An 18,838-nucleotide genomic window follows, 5' to 3' on the forward strand; every position below is an offset into this window, starting at 1 on the left:
TCTGGGGTTATCAGATTATTCAAGTGATCATGTAAACAGTATAATCTGACACAGCATATTTTATCAGATAATGGTGGTTATCTGTTAATGAGAAATCAGATTAATACACTTGGATTTCTCCCCAATACTCTGATGTCTTCTAGCATGTATACAGGTTAATCTGATTTATTTCATTCATTTACATCTGCGCATGTGTAAACATAATTAAAATCCAAGGGAACGGTAGTTACATAGTCAAACATGGGCAAACGACAACAGGAAGTTTAAGTCTACCATCCCTATGTACGTACGCACTCTGAAAGAAATCAGATAATGGACTGGAGCATCTAAACCAGGGTTTTTCAATTATTGCATTTCTTAAGTGCATTGATGTGTTATTACAATTATCTGATTACTTTCAGTTATCGGACTTTTATGGTCATGTAAAAAGGGTCAGTGTTGCAGAAGACAATGATGTTTCCATGTTCAGTACAGAGACTATGGATGCATAGAAGACAAAAACATATCTGATGCTGCTGAAAAGCTGTCAAACTCCAACTACAAATGTATTGATGGTTCAGCAGTTATCCAATATTTTAGATCAGTAGATGTTTTGGGGTCTTTAAGTGTTACTTAATAACCTAACCCCCACATTATTTACACTGCTTTTAGCTTTTGTGGTAAGTTTTCTCAAAGTTGACCTCCCTAAAGTTCTTCTGCAGCTTTGTCTGGATGGTAGAACAACGCTACTATCAGGCAGAGATAAACACCAACAGACTGAAATGGAAAAGAAGACGAAAGATGAGGACAATGACTTCTAATCTGTATTAGACGGTGCGTAATGACATGATTAATAGTAGTGACTGGCATATAGCAGAGTGAGTCACCCCACACCATCTGCCCACTTCCTCCCTCACCTCTGCCAGCATCACCCGGTCTAGCTGTCTGTACCCTCTCTCCCCTTGCTGGTGACCAGGCTTCATCAGCACTCCTCCCTGGGGTGATGGATGGCCTGTCCGTTCTCCTCAATGACTAAAGCCAGAAAGCCTGCATCTTCCAGACCACCTCATTTCACCAGGTTCTTTCTTTCTTTCTTTCTTTCTTTCTTTTTTTTTTAATCACCCTTCCTCTGACATCTCCTCTTTGTCCTGGCTCTGTCTGAGAACACTACCCCCATCTTCGTCAATAAACTTTTTGTAACTTTACATATTTGAAGCTTTCTCCATCACATCTTGAAATACAATGAGTCTCATGAAGTAACAGTATTCACACCTGAGAATCTGTTCGAGGTTTTCATTTCATGTGGCGTGACATATCCTGCCATCGTCATCTATGCAAGCTGTGTTTCCCTTTATAAAAAAGGCTATGCGGGTCATAACTCTACTCATTTTGTCTTTTGTTAGTTATTCTTCGTGTTTTGCTTCCTGTGATTGGTATGAAAGCTCCATAATGTTACTATAGGGAATCCAGGCACTCGTCATGACTATTAACAGTCTCCTGGAGCCCATCTACTTTCCCATTCACTCTGTTGAAATATTTTTTCAAATCTCAGCAACCAGGGACGTCTTGAGTTCAGCTAACAAGGCTACTAAATCAGCTTTGCTAATACTGCTAAGAGCAGCAACAGCCTCCAGCTCATTTTTTTTTCGCTCGCCTTGGCAAGTTTAGGTAGCATGATGAGGCGAAACAGTGCCAAGTAGCTGAAAAAACAAAACAAAAAACACCCTCAGAACAAATATTCAGTCATGAAAAGATTACAAAGGCGAGTTTTAAAGTTAAAAGTAGTGGGAGCTAGAGGAAAACATGTCCTACTCCATGCTTGTTAAACCGGAAGTCCCTCCCAAAATGTTACTAGAAATGATCCAAACCAAGGACTAACAAGATAAACAGATAAACATACAAATCACAAACTGAAATTAGCTCCTTGAAACTTCAGGCAGGATAGAAATAACTGCAGTAATCATATCATGGCAATGATGTTAACAAATAAATCTGATGCATTTTTATAATAGGCATTTTAGTGATAACCTTGTAGTTATGGTCTTGGAATTAAATCCAGAGTCCTGTTTATCCAAGACACTTCCTAGGCTGAGTAAAATATGGCAGAAACCAAGATTTTTACACCTTCGGACCTTCAGAGATCATGAATATTACAACATTACATGTTATGCACGTGATATTAAATCTTACATACTTATTTTAATAGTAACAAACCCTTCTTCTAGTTCTCATCTTGGATGCGGAACCACTGATGCTGTGGCCTGTACATTTGATTACTCTGAAATGATTATCTCTGTGCAGGATTTGTGTATTCATTTATTTTTCCTATATCATTAACCTCATAGCATAATTGCCTAAGTCATATTTTTTGGCAAAATTGTGATATCTGCATAAAATGAAGCAGCAGTGTTAGAAGAGTAAAGTTACATAGATATTACAATTTGGCCAAAAATATGACTTAGGCAATTATGCTATGAGGCTAATGATATGTTTGTGTTCTTAATAAAGTTTCAACTGAATTATAACTCAGATAAATTTTCACATATTACAGTTGATGGCAAGACTTGTTGACTAATCTAATTAGACAATTTAGATTCTCTAGTCCACCTAATTTTCATGCCTGTGGGCAGTTGAGGGAAAGCATGTGGATGGAAGAAAATGCAAAGACAGACGCGTCCAAACAGTGGCCTATTTGGACAAAGTATGTTGGACACTGTGTAATAATTAGAGAACCTGATCTGATTTGGCACAAAGAAAAAAAAATGAATGTACAACACATTGTATTTATCTGAAAAATGTAGTTTCAAAAAGCACATGATCCTGGGTGGGAGTTACCTGTGTAGACCTCTGGCTCCGAGGGGTCTTCCACTCTTTTATGTTGGATGATATAGTCAGAAATCTTGCAGCCAATCAGAGGCTCCACATCCATCCACTCCAGGGCCACCATTGTGCTTGAGGGCTCCAGGTATGGAGCTAGGCGCAAACTAATTAAGAAAAAAAAATAAAATAAAAAATGTTAATAGCAGTAAGTAAATGAGTACTTGACAATAAAAACAAATAGTATTTTTAGCCCACATCTGGAATTTGAAATAAAAGTCTACATGTGCATGTGTGTATCTGATCCCTAAAGTGTGCATCTAAGCCTAGAATGTGTGCATATAATCCTGGACAATCCCATGTCCTGCTGGAGTCATAAAAACCTTCACATCTCTGCTTATATCTCACAGGACAACACAATGGCTTCAAATAAAACAACATTCCAATGCCGCCTGTTCTCCAGCAGTGTTCCTTGTGCAGTTTTTCCTCTTTAATCCTTCAAAGAGATAAAAGAAAAAAAAATATTTCCACTTGCCTGCCCTCCAGCTGTATTTATGACAATGGCATGAGAAAAGGTAGGTCGTCCTTTCATAAAAACACTCTACTCTGTTTCTTCCTTCGAGACAAATAACACAAGCTCTGCAGGTTATTACTGGCTTTACACTCCAGCTCTGGCCAGAGAGGGGGCTTCCAGATGGCTGCTGGACTGACTTAAAAACACATGTTTTTCATGCAGCCTGCATCAACGAATGAAAGTCTCCAATCTGTAATTTGTTTTTAAAAAAACAAAAGATGATTGACGTTCATGACAGTTGATATTAGGCTCAGCCATGGCTACTCTGTACAAGTGCATAAGACGCTGAGGGGTTATTTGGGAACTTTTCAAGTGGTAAGTAAGGTCGTTTTTTGCAATAGATGGCAGTGAATAAAGCAGACAGGAGTATCATAAACTAAGCAATGTACTGCTGTCAACAGGGGCAGTGGGGCAAATATATTTTAACAGCCTACAAAATAGCAGTTTAAGAATGTTTTAAGTGTACCTACTGCCTGTGGGATACATTCCTCTGATGATTTTTTGTGTGGGAATTCACCTGATCATAATGGTGACAAAATGGAAAAATTTGCAACATGCCCATTATCCTCATTTGCTCACATGCACAAGTGTTTTTGTTAAATCCTTTCTCTGCCGTGTCTTGTCTGATTTGATTATCATTCATTATGTACATGTACTGTATACTGTCCCGATCTAGTGCTGCAAAATTCTTGACTTTGAAAGGTCAAAGGTTAAGATCTTAGTCAGTAATTTTGTAAACATCACCATATTGCAAGTTTGTATAAAAATGTATTTCGCATTTTGAGGTATCTTTGGACCACTTCTGTCTAGAATGCAAAATGAAATTATGAGTGACGAAGTTTTGTGGTAGTGTTGTGACTTGGTAGAGGTTTGCGAATGATTCCACTGGCTAGTTGTTGGTTCATTTGGATCCAAACTTACAAATTAAAGAAATAATAACAAAAATAAGACACCAGTTTAGACAGTGGTAACTGTTAAAAGGATATCAAAAATGGAACAACATGAAATCAATGCAAAAGCCATAGACAAAAACAATGACAGCATAACAAAAGATGTAAAAACATCTAACAAGACGAAAAGACACAAAGACACATCAATAATAGCAGGGCATAGATGAAAATGAATGAAATGACGCAGCATAAACAGGTGTTCATATGTTTGAATACTGGTTCATTAGACATTTGCTCTTTTAATTACATAATAGTGAACAATAATGCAAAGGCTAACACTAGACAACCTGTTTGATGCTAGTTTTTAATTAAAGAAGAGCTGCTCTGTGTTATGATGAAGGGTGGTCTTCAGCAGCAGCTCCTTTCACTCATGATGTCAAGGCGTCACCGCTCTGCATCATCCGCCATTAGCATTACTGTGTCTAGGCTACCAGGACTCTTTAAGTCCGTCTCTAGTGACTCTTCAGTGTCTGGCATCACAGCAAAAGTTCTGTTCATTCACTTTAAGCTGCAGAACTTTGTGCAAAGTGCGTCAGTGTCTTTGTAAAGTCATAATGTCCGGATTGCAATCGGGTACAGATACCTTGTGGTTAGTCTGGGTCCCAAAGATGTCCCAGTTTATGTATCAACAAGTTATGGACATTAGTTAAACTGTTCTGCTCATTTTACCACATTACATTGTCCATGTGATCTGTTTTTATCATCTTTACTGTTAATTTTATCATGTTATGTGTTATTCCAATGTATACTGAATTGTTGAGGCTGTAGCACTGGGATACTTTCAGAAGCATTGTTAACAATTTCTTCCCACCCAGGACAGCTTTAAATATTCACTGCTGATTAGTGGAAAAGCCAAGGAGCCCTAAAAATGTAAAGTAGGCCAGCTGTTGACAAAAGCAATGAAAATGACATGATAACTGTAACAGGACTAAAAATACATAAAAATGTGACAAGAAAAAATACATAAAAATTGTTTTCACCCCTGAACGCCTGAAATAATGGACACGTTAAAAAATAAGGTAATTGTGTTTTTTTTGTTTTTTTTTTTTGTTGCTTTCAAACAGATGGCAATTTAAGTGGAGATTGCTAATTTGATTATAGTACATAAAACAGATAGAAATTTGGGTATGATGCAAATTTGCGACATCAGGCATAGTGGTCAATAGTAATGAAAAAGTAATAAAACAGGTTTTCCCATTTCAGGATATGGAGATGCTTTTATTGATGCCACAAAATGATTTATTATTATCAGCGTCCTGACTAGATACGTACAGAATATGGCCAAACCATTAGGGGAACAAACACGCTATCTTGGCTTATTCCGTAAATGGATAGAAATGGTTTTGATGCAAATTTGCAACAGTCGATGTTAAGGGAATATTACTTAAAATAAGTTTTTAGGTTAGGTTTTTTAGGCTAAAATACTTTTTGCTGTGATAGCCTTTCTACAGCAGTACTTATAGTTTTGATGCCAGTACTCCTGTCTGCTTCTCCAAACATGCCCGATACAACCCCATTATAAAAAATCCAAACGAACCCTTTGAGAAGTCCATAGTATATAGTATACAGTTCACTGCTCTACACGTGAAGCATTGGCTCTCCCATTTCTGTGAAGTTTCATTATTTTTAAGTGGTGCTGATACTTTTATCATATAGTTATTCTAGCTAATATAGGCATACTTTACTTCTGATGTTTAATTGAAGGCTCTTGTTGTATCCTCTGAAGGCTCTTCGACTTTGTCTTTAAAAGTTTGCCGTGTAACAATAGTGGGGGTGGATGAGTCACAAACGCCTCCAGAGTATTATTAGGACACCTTGAATGAGAGCATGTTCTTTTCAGAGGGGTGTAAGGGCCGACTGACAGCTATTAGAACTTTAGGGACTGTGCTTGTGTCTACAACTTTCTCGAGCGCCCCAGGAGTTGGGCGAGACAGGTACAGTAAGTGTGTATGCGTGTGCGTGTCTGTGTGCACATGCGAGTGCGCCTGCGGTGCATCAGTGCATGCATCCATGAAATCTCTCTTGTGCATGGATTCCTAGGTGTCATGTTGTCATCTCACACTTACATTGGCTGCCTGAGGGGACTGCAGTTAGGCAGGCCATCTTTGCTGAAGGCACTCAGGTCACAGCGACACCAGTTATCAATGACATCGCCCTTTCCAGCACACCAGTATGAGCTCATTGTGGCGCTCTTGAAGGCCTGTAAAGGGTAACAGGTGAGAACAAATGCAATTATCTCCCGGAACATGTGCTCCCTGCCCATCTCTCCCTACTCCACCCCCACCATCTCACATCCCGCCCACCTCCTCCAACAGGGCTCTCCATATCCAGGCACACACACACACACACACACACACACACGCACACACACACACACACACACACACACACACACACACACACACAAAGGCATATAACACACACTCATCTGTCTATCCATAAAAGCATCAACAAACGATCAAATCTTAGCCTCACTTTAATACTTTTTCTTTGCCACATTGAAGATTAAAATCAAACATAAAAGGTAGAAGCCTGGGTACACACACACACACACACACACACACACACACATGCACATACACAAAGTGACCTTTTCATAACCACCATTCCCAATTACTGGAAGGCAGAAACACCACCCCTAACATTGACAAGCTTACACTGTGATATCATGGATGCACTGTGACTTTTATGATGGAGGTGTGAAAACTGTGACACTCTTCACCTCCTCTTGTTCCTGTTCCATTGAGTGAGTGTGCGGATCTGTCTGTTTCGCTATCGGTCTGTCTGTGCAGGGGGAGGGAGGGATTGGACAGAGGGAGGGAGGGCTGAGGGGAGATGTAAGAAGATGACATCATCTCCCAACATCTCGGCATGCTGCTTCATTAATGGGTGAAAGAAAAATCAAAGGCAGAAGCTCAGTCATCCTCTAAAAGGCAGAAAAATGCCAATATAACCGTCAAAGCAATAAAGTATAATGTCAGGGCTTTCCCTACAGCCACAGGCATGATAGAGAGGGAGTTCAAGGGAGTTCACAAGCACTCTAGCTCCCCCTGTCACACTATGGATCAATAGAGCCCTCCGTTATTTATGCGCTCTAACCGGTTGGCAGTGCTGCCTCATGCAGACAACTTTGGAGATGTGCTTGATCATGGTCACAAAAATAGGACTCTGGAACCATGCGGAAACATTATCAGTGGGTACCAGGCATCCAACAAAAAGCAAAGAGGACCCACTCCTTTGTTCCAATACACCATGACATTCACTTATCCCAAAGCAAAGAAACTGATGAGACCACACACATCTTTAAGGCATCTTTGTGTGTATAGCGTGCACGCATGGGCATATACAAACATACGAAACAACACGCACTTGAGTTAGTGATCTATGTCCACAGTTGGTTGTTTCCTTTCATTGGAGAAATGCCAAAGGGAGATTTCTGCAGTGTGTTGATTAGTTGGAGTGACATTTGAGATGACTTTGGTCATAGTCCTGACCAGAAAGGCATATAGCTTAGCCAAAAAAAGAGTCAGGGTATGCACTCTGAAGCTGATGTTAGCATTTCCACAACACTGCATTGTTAGCTGTAAAGACGGCTCAACAAACTTTCATGGGAACTGACTTCTACCAGTGCCTCTTGCTTTCACTCACAGCGAAAGATCCAGGGAGTAAAAGTGACCTAAATGAGCAGCAGAGTACGAAAAAATAAGGGGGGGGGGGGGGGGGGGGACGGGGAGACCAAAAATCAACATCACAAACATACAAGGAAGAGACAAGGTAGTAGAGGTCGACTGAAGCCAATATAAAAGAGGGAAAAGCAGAAAGCAGATTCATCTGCCAATATCATCCCTGACAAACTTCTTACACTGAATTAAGCACATCCCAAATGAACTTTGCTTGAACTGAACATTGAAGTCAAAACATTAAATATCTGTAAATAAATAAACTTAATTTACTGAGCATCAAACCTAAAGTAATTAATCAAACAATGTGGAATTGAAGAAGAATATAATCCTAAAAAATATCTAAGTGGGAACTATTTTTATTTCTTTGAGCTTTTGTATTCCAGTCGATAAGCCCAATACTGCAAAAGTTCCTATGTGGATTTCAATCCATCTGTTTTCTGTACTGCTTGGTCCTCTAGAGGGTCATGGGTGTGTTGGTGCCTATCTTTGCCACCAATATGCGAAGGCGTGGTACACCCTAAACATGTCGCCAGTGCATTGCAGGGTGTTATGTGTATAGTAGTAGTAGTAGTAGTAGTACTATCCCTTTCATAATTTCAGAAGTGGTGAATATGTGTCATCAAGTTTTTTTTAACCCTAACTGATTCCTTGAGTAGCTTCTCATTTCTGAAACATCCATCAGTTTGATAGAAAACATAAAGATTGGACTGTATTTTATGTGGTCTGATGAGTCCAGATTGACCCTGTTCCAGAAAGATGAGTGCATTAGGGTGAGAAGAGAGGCAGATCAACCGATTACCTATCATTCCTTGTGCCTACAGTACAAGCCTACGGGGGCAGTGTTATGATCTAGGGTTGGCTCAGTTGGTCAGGTTCAATAATTTTAATGAGGTCAGCTGACTACCAGAATATACTGAAGGACCAGGATCAACATTGATGATGGATTTTTTTTTTCTTTCTGAGACAGTCCTTGCCTGTCCTGCTAACCTGGGATGATGATTGGTCTGGAACCACTCCCCATATGTCCAACCCATCTTTGCAGGCACCTCATTAGTCAATAAGTGTGTGAATGTATGAGGTGACACGGTGGTGCAGCGGTACTCCGGGTACTCTGTCTTCCTCCTACCCTCCAAAGACATGGACTGATAGGTTAACTGGTTAATCTAAATTGCCTCTAGGTGTGAATGTGAGACTGATTGTTTGTCTGTATATGTCAGCCCTACGATGAACTGGCGACATATCCGGGGTGTACCCCACCTTTGCCCATAAGCAGCTGGGATAGGCTCCAGCAACCCCTGCGACCCTAGTGAGGATAAAGTGGGTTCAGATAATAAATGAATGAATGAATGAATGAATGAATGAATGAATGTAGGGCTGGTTGTTTCCTTGGCTATTTTTTTAAGTTTGGGAATTTTTTTCTGGCTTTATATTTTATTTAAATCTGCTATTTTCTGATGATCCTGATTGAGGCCACAAGGCAAAATGCATTGGTTTAGCATTAGAGTTAAATAAAATTGTTTTATAAAACAAGTATTGCTGAATTTCTTTGCTTTCTTCAAGTTTTTCACCTTTTCCATGCATTTTGGAAGTAGGTGAAGTTGTGCCAGAACCTTCTACTTTGATTTCACAAATGTCTTATGTAAACTGTTTAATGAGCCTGTCTCAACAAGGAAGCAAGTGTATGAAAAAGGAGATTCCCTACTTTACTCTGGGACAGGATTAAGACCCTTTAGCACTCAAGGCTTTCCTATTATTTATCCTCAAATACAACGCTCTCCAAATAAGCCTGCTGAATAAGCAGTTATGGGGGGTGGGGAACAGGGTAATCCACGGCCATATAATAACCCCCTGGAAAACCAAAAAGGGGAAAAAGGTTATTACATTTCTCTCCCCCTTTTCCTGAACCAATGTTAGCTAACTGCTGCCAGAACACAACAGCAGCAGGGGTCTTGCCACCTCATGTCAATGGGAAGCAGGCCACAGACAAAAGCAAAAAGAAAAACCTGGACTCTAGGTCTATGCACGCACACAGACTAGACAAATATGAGATGCTGGGGGCAAGAGAGAGAGAGAAAGACCACAGGACCATCATGCATTTACCACCACCAGATTCCTAGAAAAACCCCATATGGGTCTGCACGCTTGATTGCATGGCTGCACATGTGAAAAATAGACAAAGCGATTACTGCTGTGTTTATGTTTGAAGAGTAATGCAAGCCAGTCTCAACTGGGTAAACAGGGAATCTAATTGTGGTTCAGAAAATGAGGTGGGAGCTTGGGTGGGGGGCACAAGAGGTAAAGCAGTGATATGTGGGTTTAAAGCAAAGCAAAAAAAGTGATAGTTGACTAATGTGCATTAAGTGCTTACATGTCAAGTGTGTGGTTGTGGACAGAAGTATAGACCTACTGGTGAGAGTAGAGAAAGACTTAGGTCACTAAGGAAAGCCCTTAAGAAGAACACATTGTGAAGCCCAGGAGTACCATGTGTGCATTGCAGTTACTAGATAAGTCACAGCTGAGGAACAGATGATACCTTACACTTTATTGATTAACCACAGATCATGCATTTCCCAGCATACAGATAGATCTATATACACTGTGGGTTGTCCAGATAGTGTTAAGCGACAAACCTCATCCATTAAGCTTCATGTTAGAAAAACAAGTGTTTTGACAAAAAATGTCCTCTTTGAGCAGCGAATGTGTGTCTTACCAGCGTAAGACATTTTCTGAACAGACATGACAGATTTGCTTTCAGGAACTGGTGATGCTCCTATGGTTACAATAACACACAGTTCTACCATTTCACAAATATGCCACAATTCATCTCCATTGACCTTATTGATACAGAACAAATTGAGCTGAAATGTAATCACCCCCCCCCCCCACACACACACACACACACACACACACACACACACACACACACACCACCACCCCACTTTGAACAGAAGACAAGATCAGTAAGCTGCCAGGCCACTGAGCATCAGCAACAACTCCAGCCGCAAATTCCAACCCTTGACGTCATTTAGACCCTGCAGACTCACTGGCACCAAAATACTATTTGGACCTTCCACTTTCATAGAAGCTTGTCGTGACTTACAAGAAGGCAAAGGAGGCTATTGTGACCTTTTTAATGTATTAATCTGTTTGTCTAGTCCAAGCTGACCATATTACTGTCTGTTTTCAGAGGCTAATACATGAAAACACTAGCCAGCTGGCCCACAGTATTGACTTATAAGATGATCACCAGTAGTGGTAAAGAGTCTAAGTCAGCACACACAGGACACCATCAGTGGTGACCTAAGTGTGTGTGTGTGTGCGTGTGTGTGTGTGTATGTGTGTGTGTACAGGGGGGCATGTGTGTGTGTGGCTCTCCAATCATTCAGGCTTAATGGTGTTAACAAAACATCCAAAAGGCTGCTTCTAGGAATCTTATCAGAGGTAGTACTTCCTGGAAATTGGACACTGGGGGAAAATGGAACGTTCATTTACCTAGAGATTGGTGGGGGGAATGCCAGACTCTCAATGAACCCTAAAACATTAGTTATCAATCCGTAGGAGTGCCACTGCAGACTGAGAATGACCTAAGCTTATCTGACCTGACCTTTCCAAAAAATGAAATTGGCCTATTTGTTAGTCTATAATTTTCTTTGTGCAGCAAAATATGACTTGATATACCACCAAAATATCACCAAAAACTGGAATATGAAATATAAAAAGCATGAAAAAGTGTGACTCGGCTCTCAATGATGTATTATTTGTGCAAAAGTTTATGAAACAATGTTTTTTTTTTTGCATTTCATTACATAGTTAATGGAATTATTACTATTTCTGCACAATCAAACCACACAGGCTGGCTACGAAGATTATAAAAATGAGTTTGGCACGTGTTTGGCATACTGTACGTACTACCATTATACTGACTAAAAGTAGTCAGTAGTGCATAGCATGTAACCTGAAAATCTGCAGTATGCCAAGAATACCTCTTGAATGCCACTTGAGGTATTTGTGTGGTATACCAAATCCCACGATGCATTACAGTCATCTTTTTCTTCTTCTTTGATTAATGGCAGGTCACAATTCATACAGTCAGTACATTACTACCACCTGCCATGGTGAAGGTTGGCCTGGAGTCGATCATTATTATTTACACACATTAAATATGGACATACAGCTCAGGAAGTGTGGATAAAAGTGGCTGTATGGTGAAGAGGACAAGAGTAACTCCAAGTATAAGTAGATACAACTCCTATGATGTGAAATATTTAAAAGGGTTAATATGCAAACTAACACCAGGTAGACACTGACACTGGATGGTGAATAATTTCACTGAGCTATCAATGTAAAAAAACAAAAACAAAAAAATATAAACTTCAGTAAATATCTATGACAAACTGACAGGTCACTGTATCCGTGGTGATGAGCCTGTTGGTCATGTGACAACATGTAATACACTGCATTAATGTTCACATACAGCATACTGCAGTGTAGAAAATAACATGTAGTGTTAAGTATGTGATTCCAAACACAGCCATTGTAGAGTATGGAACTGAGCGCTCTCCTTGGTACTGAAGTGATGTGCCTGTTTTTCAAACTTCCATTGTAAATGGTTAGGTTAATTAATTATACTGATATAACTGCTTGAAAATCTACAGTGAGCAATGTGGAAAAATGTTGGTAGGAACATACTGGATGTCTTGGTTTTCTTAAAATTAGTGTAATTGATGGAAATACCTCTATCTTTTCAAATAACTTAACTGATAATTGCAAAATAACAAATAAAAATAACCCAGGAATCTTATAGTGGACATATGAGTTAGTCATTGTGTTTTTACTGTAAATGCTACATATGATGTTGCTTTAGAAAGGTCCATTTAGCCCCTTTTGAAAATCATCTACGGCCCTGGAAAGGGCTGCAATACAGGCTTCTGGTGAGAGCATGACAGCAACCACTCGTCAAGATATAGAGCATTCTGACCCATTACACTCACAACCAATTTGTTCAAAAGGTTTGCCATAATTCAGTCACCGGACATAGGACTACTGGCAAGCCCCACAGACGTAAGCTTATTTATTCACCCACTGAGGTATTTTTCTCTGGCACTAAAACAGCCGAGTATCTGTGTGCGTGTGTATTCGCATGCACACGCCAGGCCCGTGAGCAAAGACCACCTTAGTCGAGTCCAAGCCAATTCCAAGACTGGTTCCAGTCGAATTCAAAGTCAAAACCAGGTTTAAAGCAAGCCAAGCCTGAAAACAGAGCAAATTGAGAAGTATTAAACAACCAAGACAAAGGGGGAATAAACCTCAAAACTTTTCTTCCAAATGCAAAACATAATAATGGAGTCTGCATCATTCTGTATATGCAAATACCAGAAGCTTGAGCTCATAACCTCAGCAAAGTCATGAACAGTTCCTTACACATTGCTAGAAACATTAATTTAAAACAGCCCATGTGACATTCAGCGCGTAAACAAACCTTAACAGGTCACTAAAGATATATTTTAATGCTTCAATGCTTCATTCACTGATATCTCAGTGAATATATAACAAAGTTAGAAGTTACAAAATACGTAATGTTTTTAAATAAAAGAAGTGGAAAAAAAACAGGGGAAATTGCTGAATAATATGATTAGTCTAACAAGTATTGTTTTTTTCCCACATTTCCAAACCACTCAGAAAAAAACATAATTTCTTCTCTTTGACAGAACAAACTGAAGACCAAAACGCCTGTTTTTCTGCTATTTCATTCTCTTTCTTCACTGTTCTGGTATGTCTTTCCAAGAAAAAAGGTAATTTCACATTGTAACACTATCCCCCTCTGGCCCAATAATGAGTAGATTGATGGGACATGACACATCCTGTCAAACAGATAGGCAGCCAGGAAGCAGCCAATGAAAGATGCAGGTAGCTGAGAAAGGAGGGGAGGGAGCTAGAAGAAAGAGTGACAGGTCTGTGGAAGCCCGGTAGTAGACAAATAGGCGTATACATGTAGGTATAACCTCATAAAATGGGCAACTATGCCTCTATTTTGATTGCTTTTGGGGGGTTTTGGATTTAAAAAAAATAAAGACAGAACCACATCTCCCAGAAAGCTGTTGCAACATGGCACCTGTCTTTCTTGACCCAGTCAAGCAGAAAGATCTGAAGCAAAAGTGCACGTGAGAAAGAAATAGATAGATAGATAGAAAAATTTGGCCAATTACAAAGTAAGGTGCAACAATAAACTGTAATGTGCAAAGTCACATGGAATTTTTCAGTAATATGGACAGTAAAGTTCATAGTGGAAATATGTTTAGGACTGGGTTTAAACGTCAGGCAGAGGTGAGTTTATTATACAGTGAAGTGGCATGTGGTAGGAAACCTTCCCTGTATCTGTTTGTTCATATACATGTACATGTGTGTGGGTAGGTGGCTAAATTGTCGTGTCGCTAGTCTCTAATGTAATATACGCATGTGCCATTCAGACAAGAGGCAGCAGCAGTTGCAGCCAAGAGAAGATGAGAAAGAGAGGAAAAGAGGAGCAGAGTGATGGACTCCCCTCCCTCCCTAGAGGTCGATGACATCAATAAGAAGCTAATAATCCTGCCTCAAGCTACCTTAGAAGGGCTTGCTGAAGCGATCCACTGCAGTCTAACCCATTCTCCTCCTCCTCATACATCTCACTCCCTACATCTCCACAAGACCACAGGCTGGGCAGGGGTGAGGGAGAAAGAGGGAATGGACAGTGAGGTGTTTGGAAAAGAGGGGTGGGGGACATTTTGCTCTCCCTCACGTTTAGCTATTGATGAGGCCCACTAGGGACCGTCTGCTATTGATTGTGCCTCCTTTTCTTTGGGGCTGCGATGCTTGTTATGGGTGGCACGTACAGGGGGGCTTTGTAAGTGTGTGTGTGTGTGTGTTTATGAGTGTATGTGTATTTAAATGTGTGTGCTCATCTTTTTTTTGCCTCTAGTATTGTTGTTGCCTGCAGTAATTTCAGAAGGTAAGGTAATTAGATGCTTGATTGGGGGGTGGAGGGGGGTGTGAATCAGTCTGCTCCCTAGAGCGCACATGCAAGTGTGTTGGGTGTGAGTCACCTGCAAACAGTTCAGTGATGGTTTACACACACACACACACACACACACACACACACACACACACACACACACATATAGACCACATGCAGCAGATATAAGGTAGCTTGACAATGTCAGTATAAAGTCCAAACAAAGCAAAATGTGGTAAACTAAATGTCAAGTGCAGCCAGAGCCCTCTGCTAAAATTACCTTATGGAAAAGCAATCTGATAAGATTAACTTTCACTGCACAAACATCCGAAGACGTCTCTCACAGGATGAATCATAAACACAACATGTGATACTGCATTCAGCTGTGTGTGCTTGTTTAGACACAGACACACACACACACACACACACACACACACATATACATATATATATATATATATATATATATATATATATATATATATATATATATATATATATATATATATATCTTGCACATGTACACATTGACTTCCCCACAAGGAGAGAAAACCATGATGTCATCTTTTTTATGCCCTCTGTATTACAGTGTTCATTACCAATGGGCAAAGTTAACCAACTAATGCCACCTAGAGGGCATTTGTTCCAACTGCAGCTACGCTTTACGAAAGGATTACACCACTGCTGCCACATGGTGTGAGTATAAGGAAAATATACTGTAGGAGGAAGGAGTGTGGGAGGAAAACAAGGTTTAGAAAAACACCTCTGTTGCACCACTGCACACCATTAAAATAATACAAAAGTAAACACAAAAAAGAACTGGTAGTACAGTAAATGCTGACTTCAAAATTGTTAGCCTCATAATATAATTGCCCAAGTTACACACTACATAGACAAAAGTATTGGGACACGTTGAATTCAGGTGTTTCTTTTTTAACAGGGGTCTGGGATACAAAACAATAATAACAAATGGTAAATGGACTGAACTTATATAGCGCATTTTCTACACCTTCATGGTACCCAAAACGCTTTACAATTCCTCACATTCACCCATTCACCCATTCACACACTAGCAGGCGACTGCTGCCATGCAAGGCTCTGCCTGGCCCTACTGGGAGCAATTTAGGGTTCAGCGTCTTGCCCAAGGACACTTCGACACGTGGACAGTCGGAGCTAGGATTCGAACCGCCGGCCCTTTGGTTATTGGACGACCCGCTCTACCAACTGAGCCACAGCCGCCCAATAACAAATGTCATAATATAGTTTTATATTGGGATAAATATCATTGCATTAGTTAGTTTGGTTTAAATTGTTGTCTTTCCTTCCAAAATGCCCCAGAGATGGTTTGGTGATTTGGTTTGGTGAAGTTTGTATCTCAAATCAGCATGACCAGGGCATCTTACAGCTGTATCTATGATGTGGGCCACTATTTTTGTCTATACAGTTTATAAACATCAATATTTTCATTAGTTTAAAGGGAGATTTTTCTTCCTAAGTGAGATGTGAAGAAAGTCGATGGTAAGTTATGGTAGAAATTTATTATAGACAGTCAGAGCACAAAAACTATTTCAGAAATTTAGAGGTAGAACATTTAAAATCACTTAATCATTTAAAAACAAAATAAAATCAATTTTGAGAGGAATTAAGTAAAAACTATCTCTGGGGCATTTTGGAAGACAAGATAACAATTTAAACCAAACTAACTAATGCAATGATATTTATTCCAATATAAAACTGTATTATGACATTTGTCATTATTGTTTTGTATCCCAGACCCCTGTTAGAAAAGAAACACCTGAATTCAAAATGTCCCGATACTTTTGTCTATATAGTGTGTATGACTTAGGCAATTATTCTATGAGGCTAACGAAATATCAGAAAAAAGGTAAGCTAATTCACTCATATAATTTTTGATATCAAAGATTTATAGCGATACCATTACATCTAATTACAGACTACATTTCTGGTACTGCTGTACACTTTTACACCTTTATAAGGGTTTTATAATCAGGTGAATTCAATTACAGAAACTTCATAAATCTTTCATAAGATGTGATAACATATTATAAAATATAGACAACATGTGGCCTGTTATCTACCAAATAGTGAGCCCACATTACATCTACTCAGCCTCAGATCACATTGGTTCCTAAGTTTTCATGAACAACATTTATACCTGTCAGCGTCATCATTAATAAACACTTAAAGACCTTAGACATTATAACAGTGTGCATATGTTGATATTGATTCCGGCTCATTATTTGGCAAGGCTGATGCTGTTAAATCTTAGATCTTGTTTGTTGCTTGGTTTATTTCATCTTGTCCCTTAATCAGTCAGCATGTTAGACCATGTACCAATGAGTTCATAATATGTACCAAAGGTTTACTCTTAAGTGTGAAATACAATACCATTTACTGATGAGTAACTAAGATGTAAGATACCAACCAAGATGCCATCAGTAAGAAAGTTCTATGAAGCAGTCTTCATTTCCCTCCTATGAATATAAGGTAGAATTATAGTTATAAGTAGTTATAATAGAAACTGTAAATGTGGCCATAAAAGTACAGTTAGCTCATGTGCTAACTGGTAGCATGTATTATCGATCTATCATCTCTTATCATATCTCAACGTGAATTTATTTTCAGGGATGTACACAGTTTATCACACAAAACAAATGACCGGAGAGTCAGACAGTAACTTCATCAAGATGTAATACATCTTTTATTAATTTAATTGAATTCATTTGTTTTTATTTGGGCTTTTTATTTTTGCTAATTGTTACGCTGAACATTAAATGTAATATGGACTCAGTAACTGGCTAGTAACAGGTAAATACTGTACTTGTTTTCAAATATAACATATTTTAAGGGTTTAATATCTGATTATTAACCCAATCATAAGTCATTCATTATTTTATTCGTTGGTTTGACTGTTTTAATCCAAAAGTCATCTCTTCTGACTATATTTATCATACAACCAGACTTTATAAAGCTTCTCCTTTTCTTTCTGTGAATACACACACACACACACACACACACACACACACACGTACGCACACACACGCACACACACACACACACACACACACACACACACACACACACACACACACACAAGATGTTTGTTTCTCACCTCTTTGGTGACGTTGTCCTGCACCAGGCTGTAGAGAGGCACCACCCGGCTGACATCCAGCAGCACAGGGATGGGGGAGGACTGCTCTCCGTTCCTGCTGTTACCTCCGTGGCCTCGTCCTGACGAACCCCCCATCACGGCCTGGTGGTGGCACAGGTGGCAGCCGGCAGGACAACTGCCCTTCTCCTCACAGCGGATCTCCACTCCATTCACCATGTCATCAGACAACAGCTGGCTCTTCTGTAACGCTGACAGATAACTGATGAAGGGAAGCGACTTCAGCTCACGCCGGCCGCCTCCAACAACCCCCTGGTCTGTGGCCTCTGCAGGTGAAGGCAGAAAAGGAACAGTGTTTTGGTATGAGTGGGTGCATATTAATGCGAGTAAAACTTCTGTTTCTAAAAAAAAAAACATAACCCCAGTACCTTAACCCATAATTACCCAGTGCGACTTTTGAGGCAGTACCCAAATGATTTTTTTCCTCTATTTTTAACCTTTTTCATGTGATTTATCAGCATTTATGCAAACATTATGCTCTGTATTTTGCATTTTTCAGTGAAAATCAGGTATTTTCCTACATTTATTTTATTGACCATGTAGATGTCCATAAAAGCTTAAATTAAAATTGAGGGTTATTATATCAAAAACAGAGAAAACAGAAGGAAAAGTGACTTTTTCAGCCAAGATATAAATAATGGAATATAAAAACAATCA

At 39.5% G+C, this 18,838-nt stretch overlaps 1 protein-coding gene across 1 annotated transcript in view; it reads right to left on the reverse strand.

Annotated features, from left to right (window-relative positions):
* astn2 (astrotactin 2) overlaps window positions 1–18,838 on the reverse strand; it is an 824,937-nt gene that overhangs the window by 66,138 nt on the left and 739,961 nt on the right. Inside the window, exons 19-21 of the mRNA XM_030148576.1 lie at window positions 18,125–18,447; window positions 6,387–6,520; window positions 2,815–2,963 (exon numbers count right to left, since the gene is read on the reverse strand). Coding sequence (XP_030004436.1) covers window positions 2,815–2,963; window positions 6,387–6,520; window positions 18,125–18,447 — 606 coding nt within the window. The remainder of the gene's footprint in view (window positions 1–2,814; window positions 2,964–6,386; window positions 6,521–18,124; window positions 18,448–18,838) is intronic.

Source organism: Sphaeramia orbicularis, chromosome 12 (assembly GCF_902148855.1).
Source record: "Sphaeramia orbicularis chromosome 12, fSphaOr1.1, whole genome shotgun sequence".
NCBI classification, from domain to species: Eukaryota; Metazoa; Chordata; class Actinopteri; order Kurtiformes; family Apogonidae; genus Sphaeramia; species Sphaeramia orbicularis.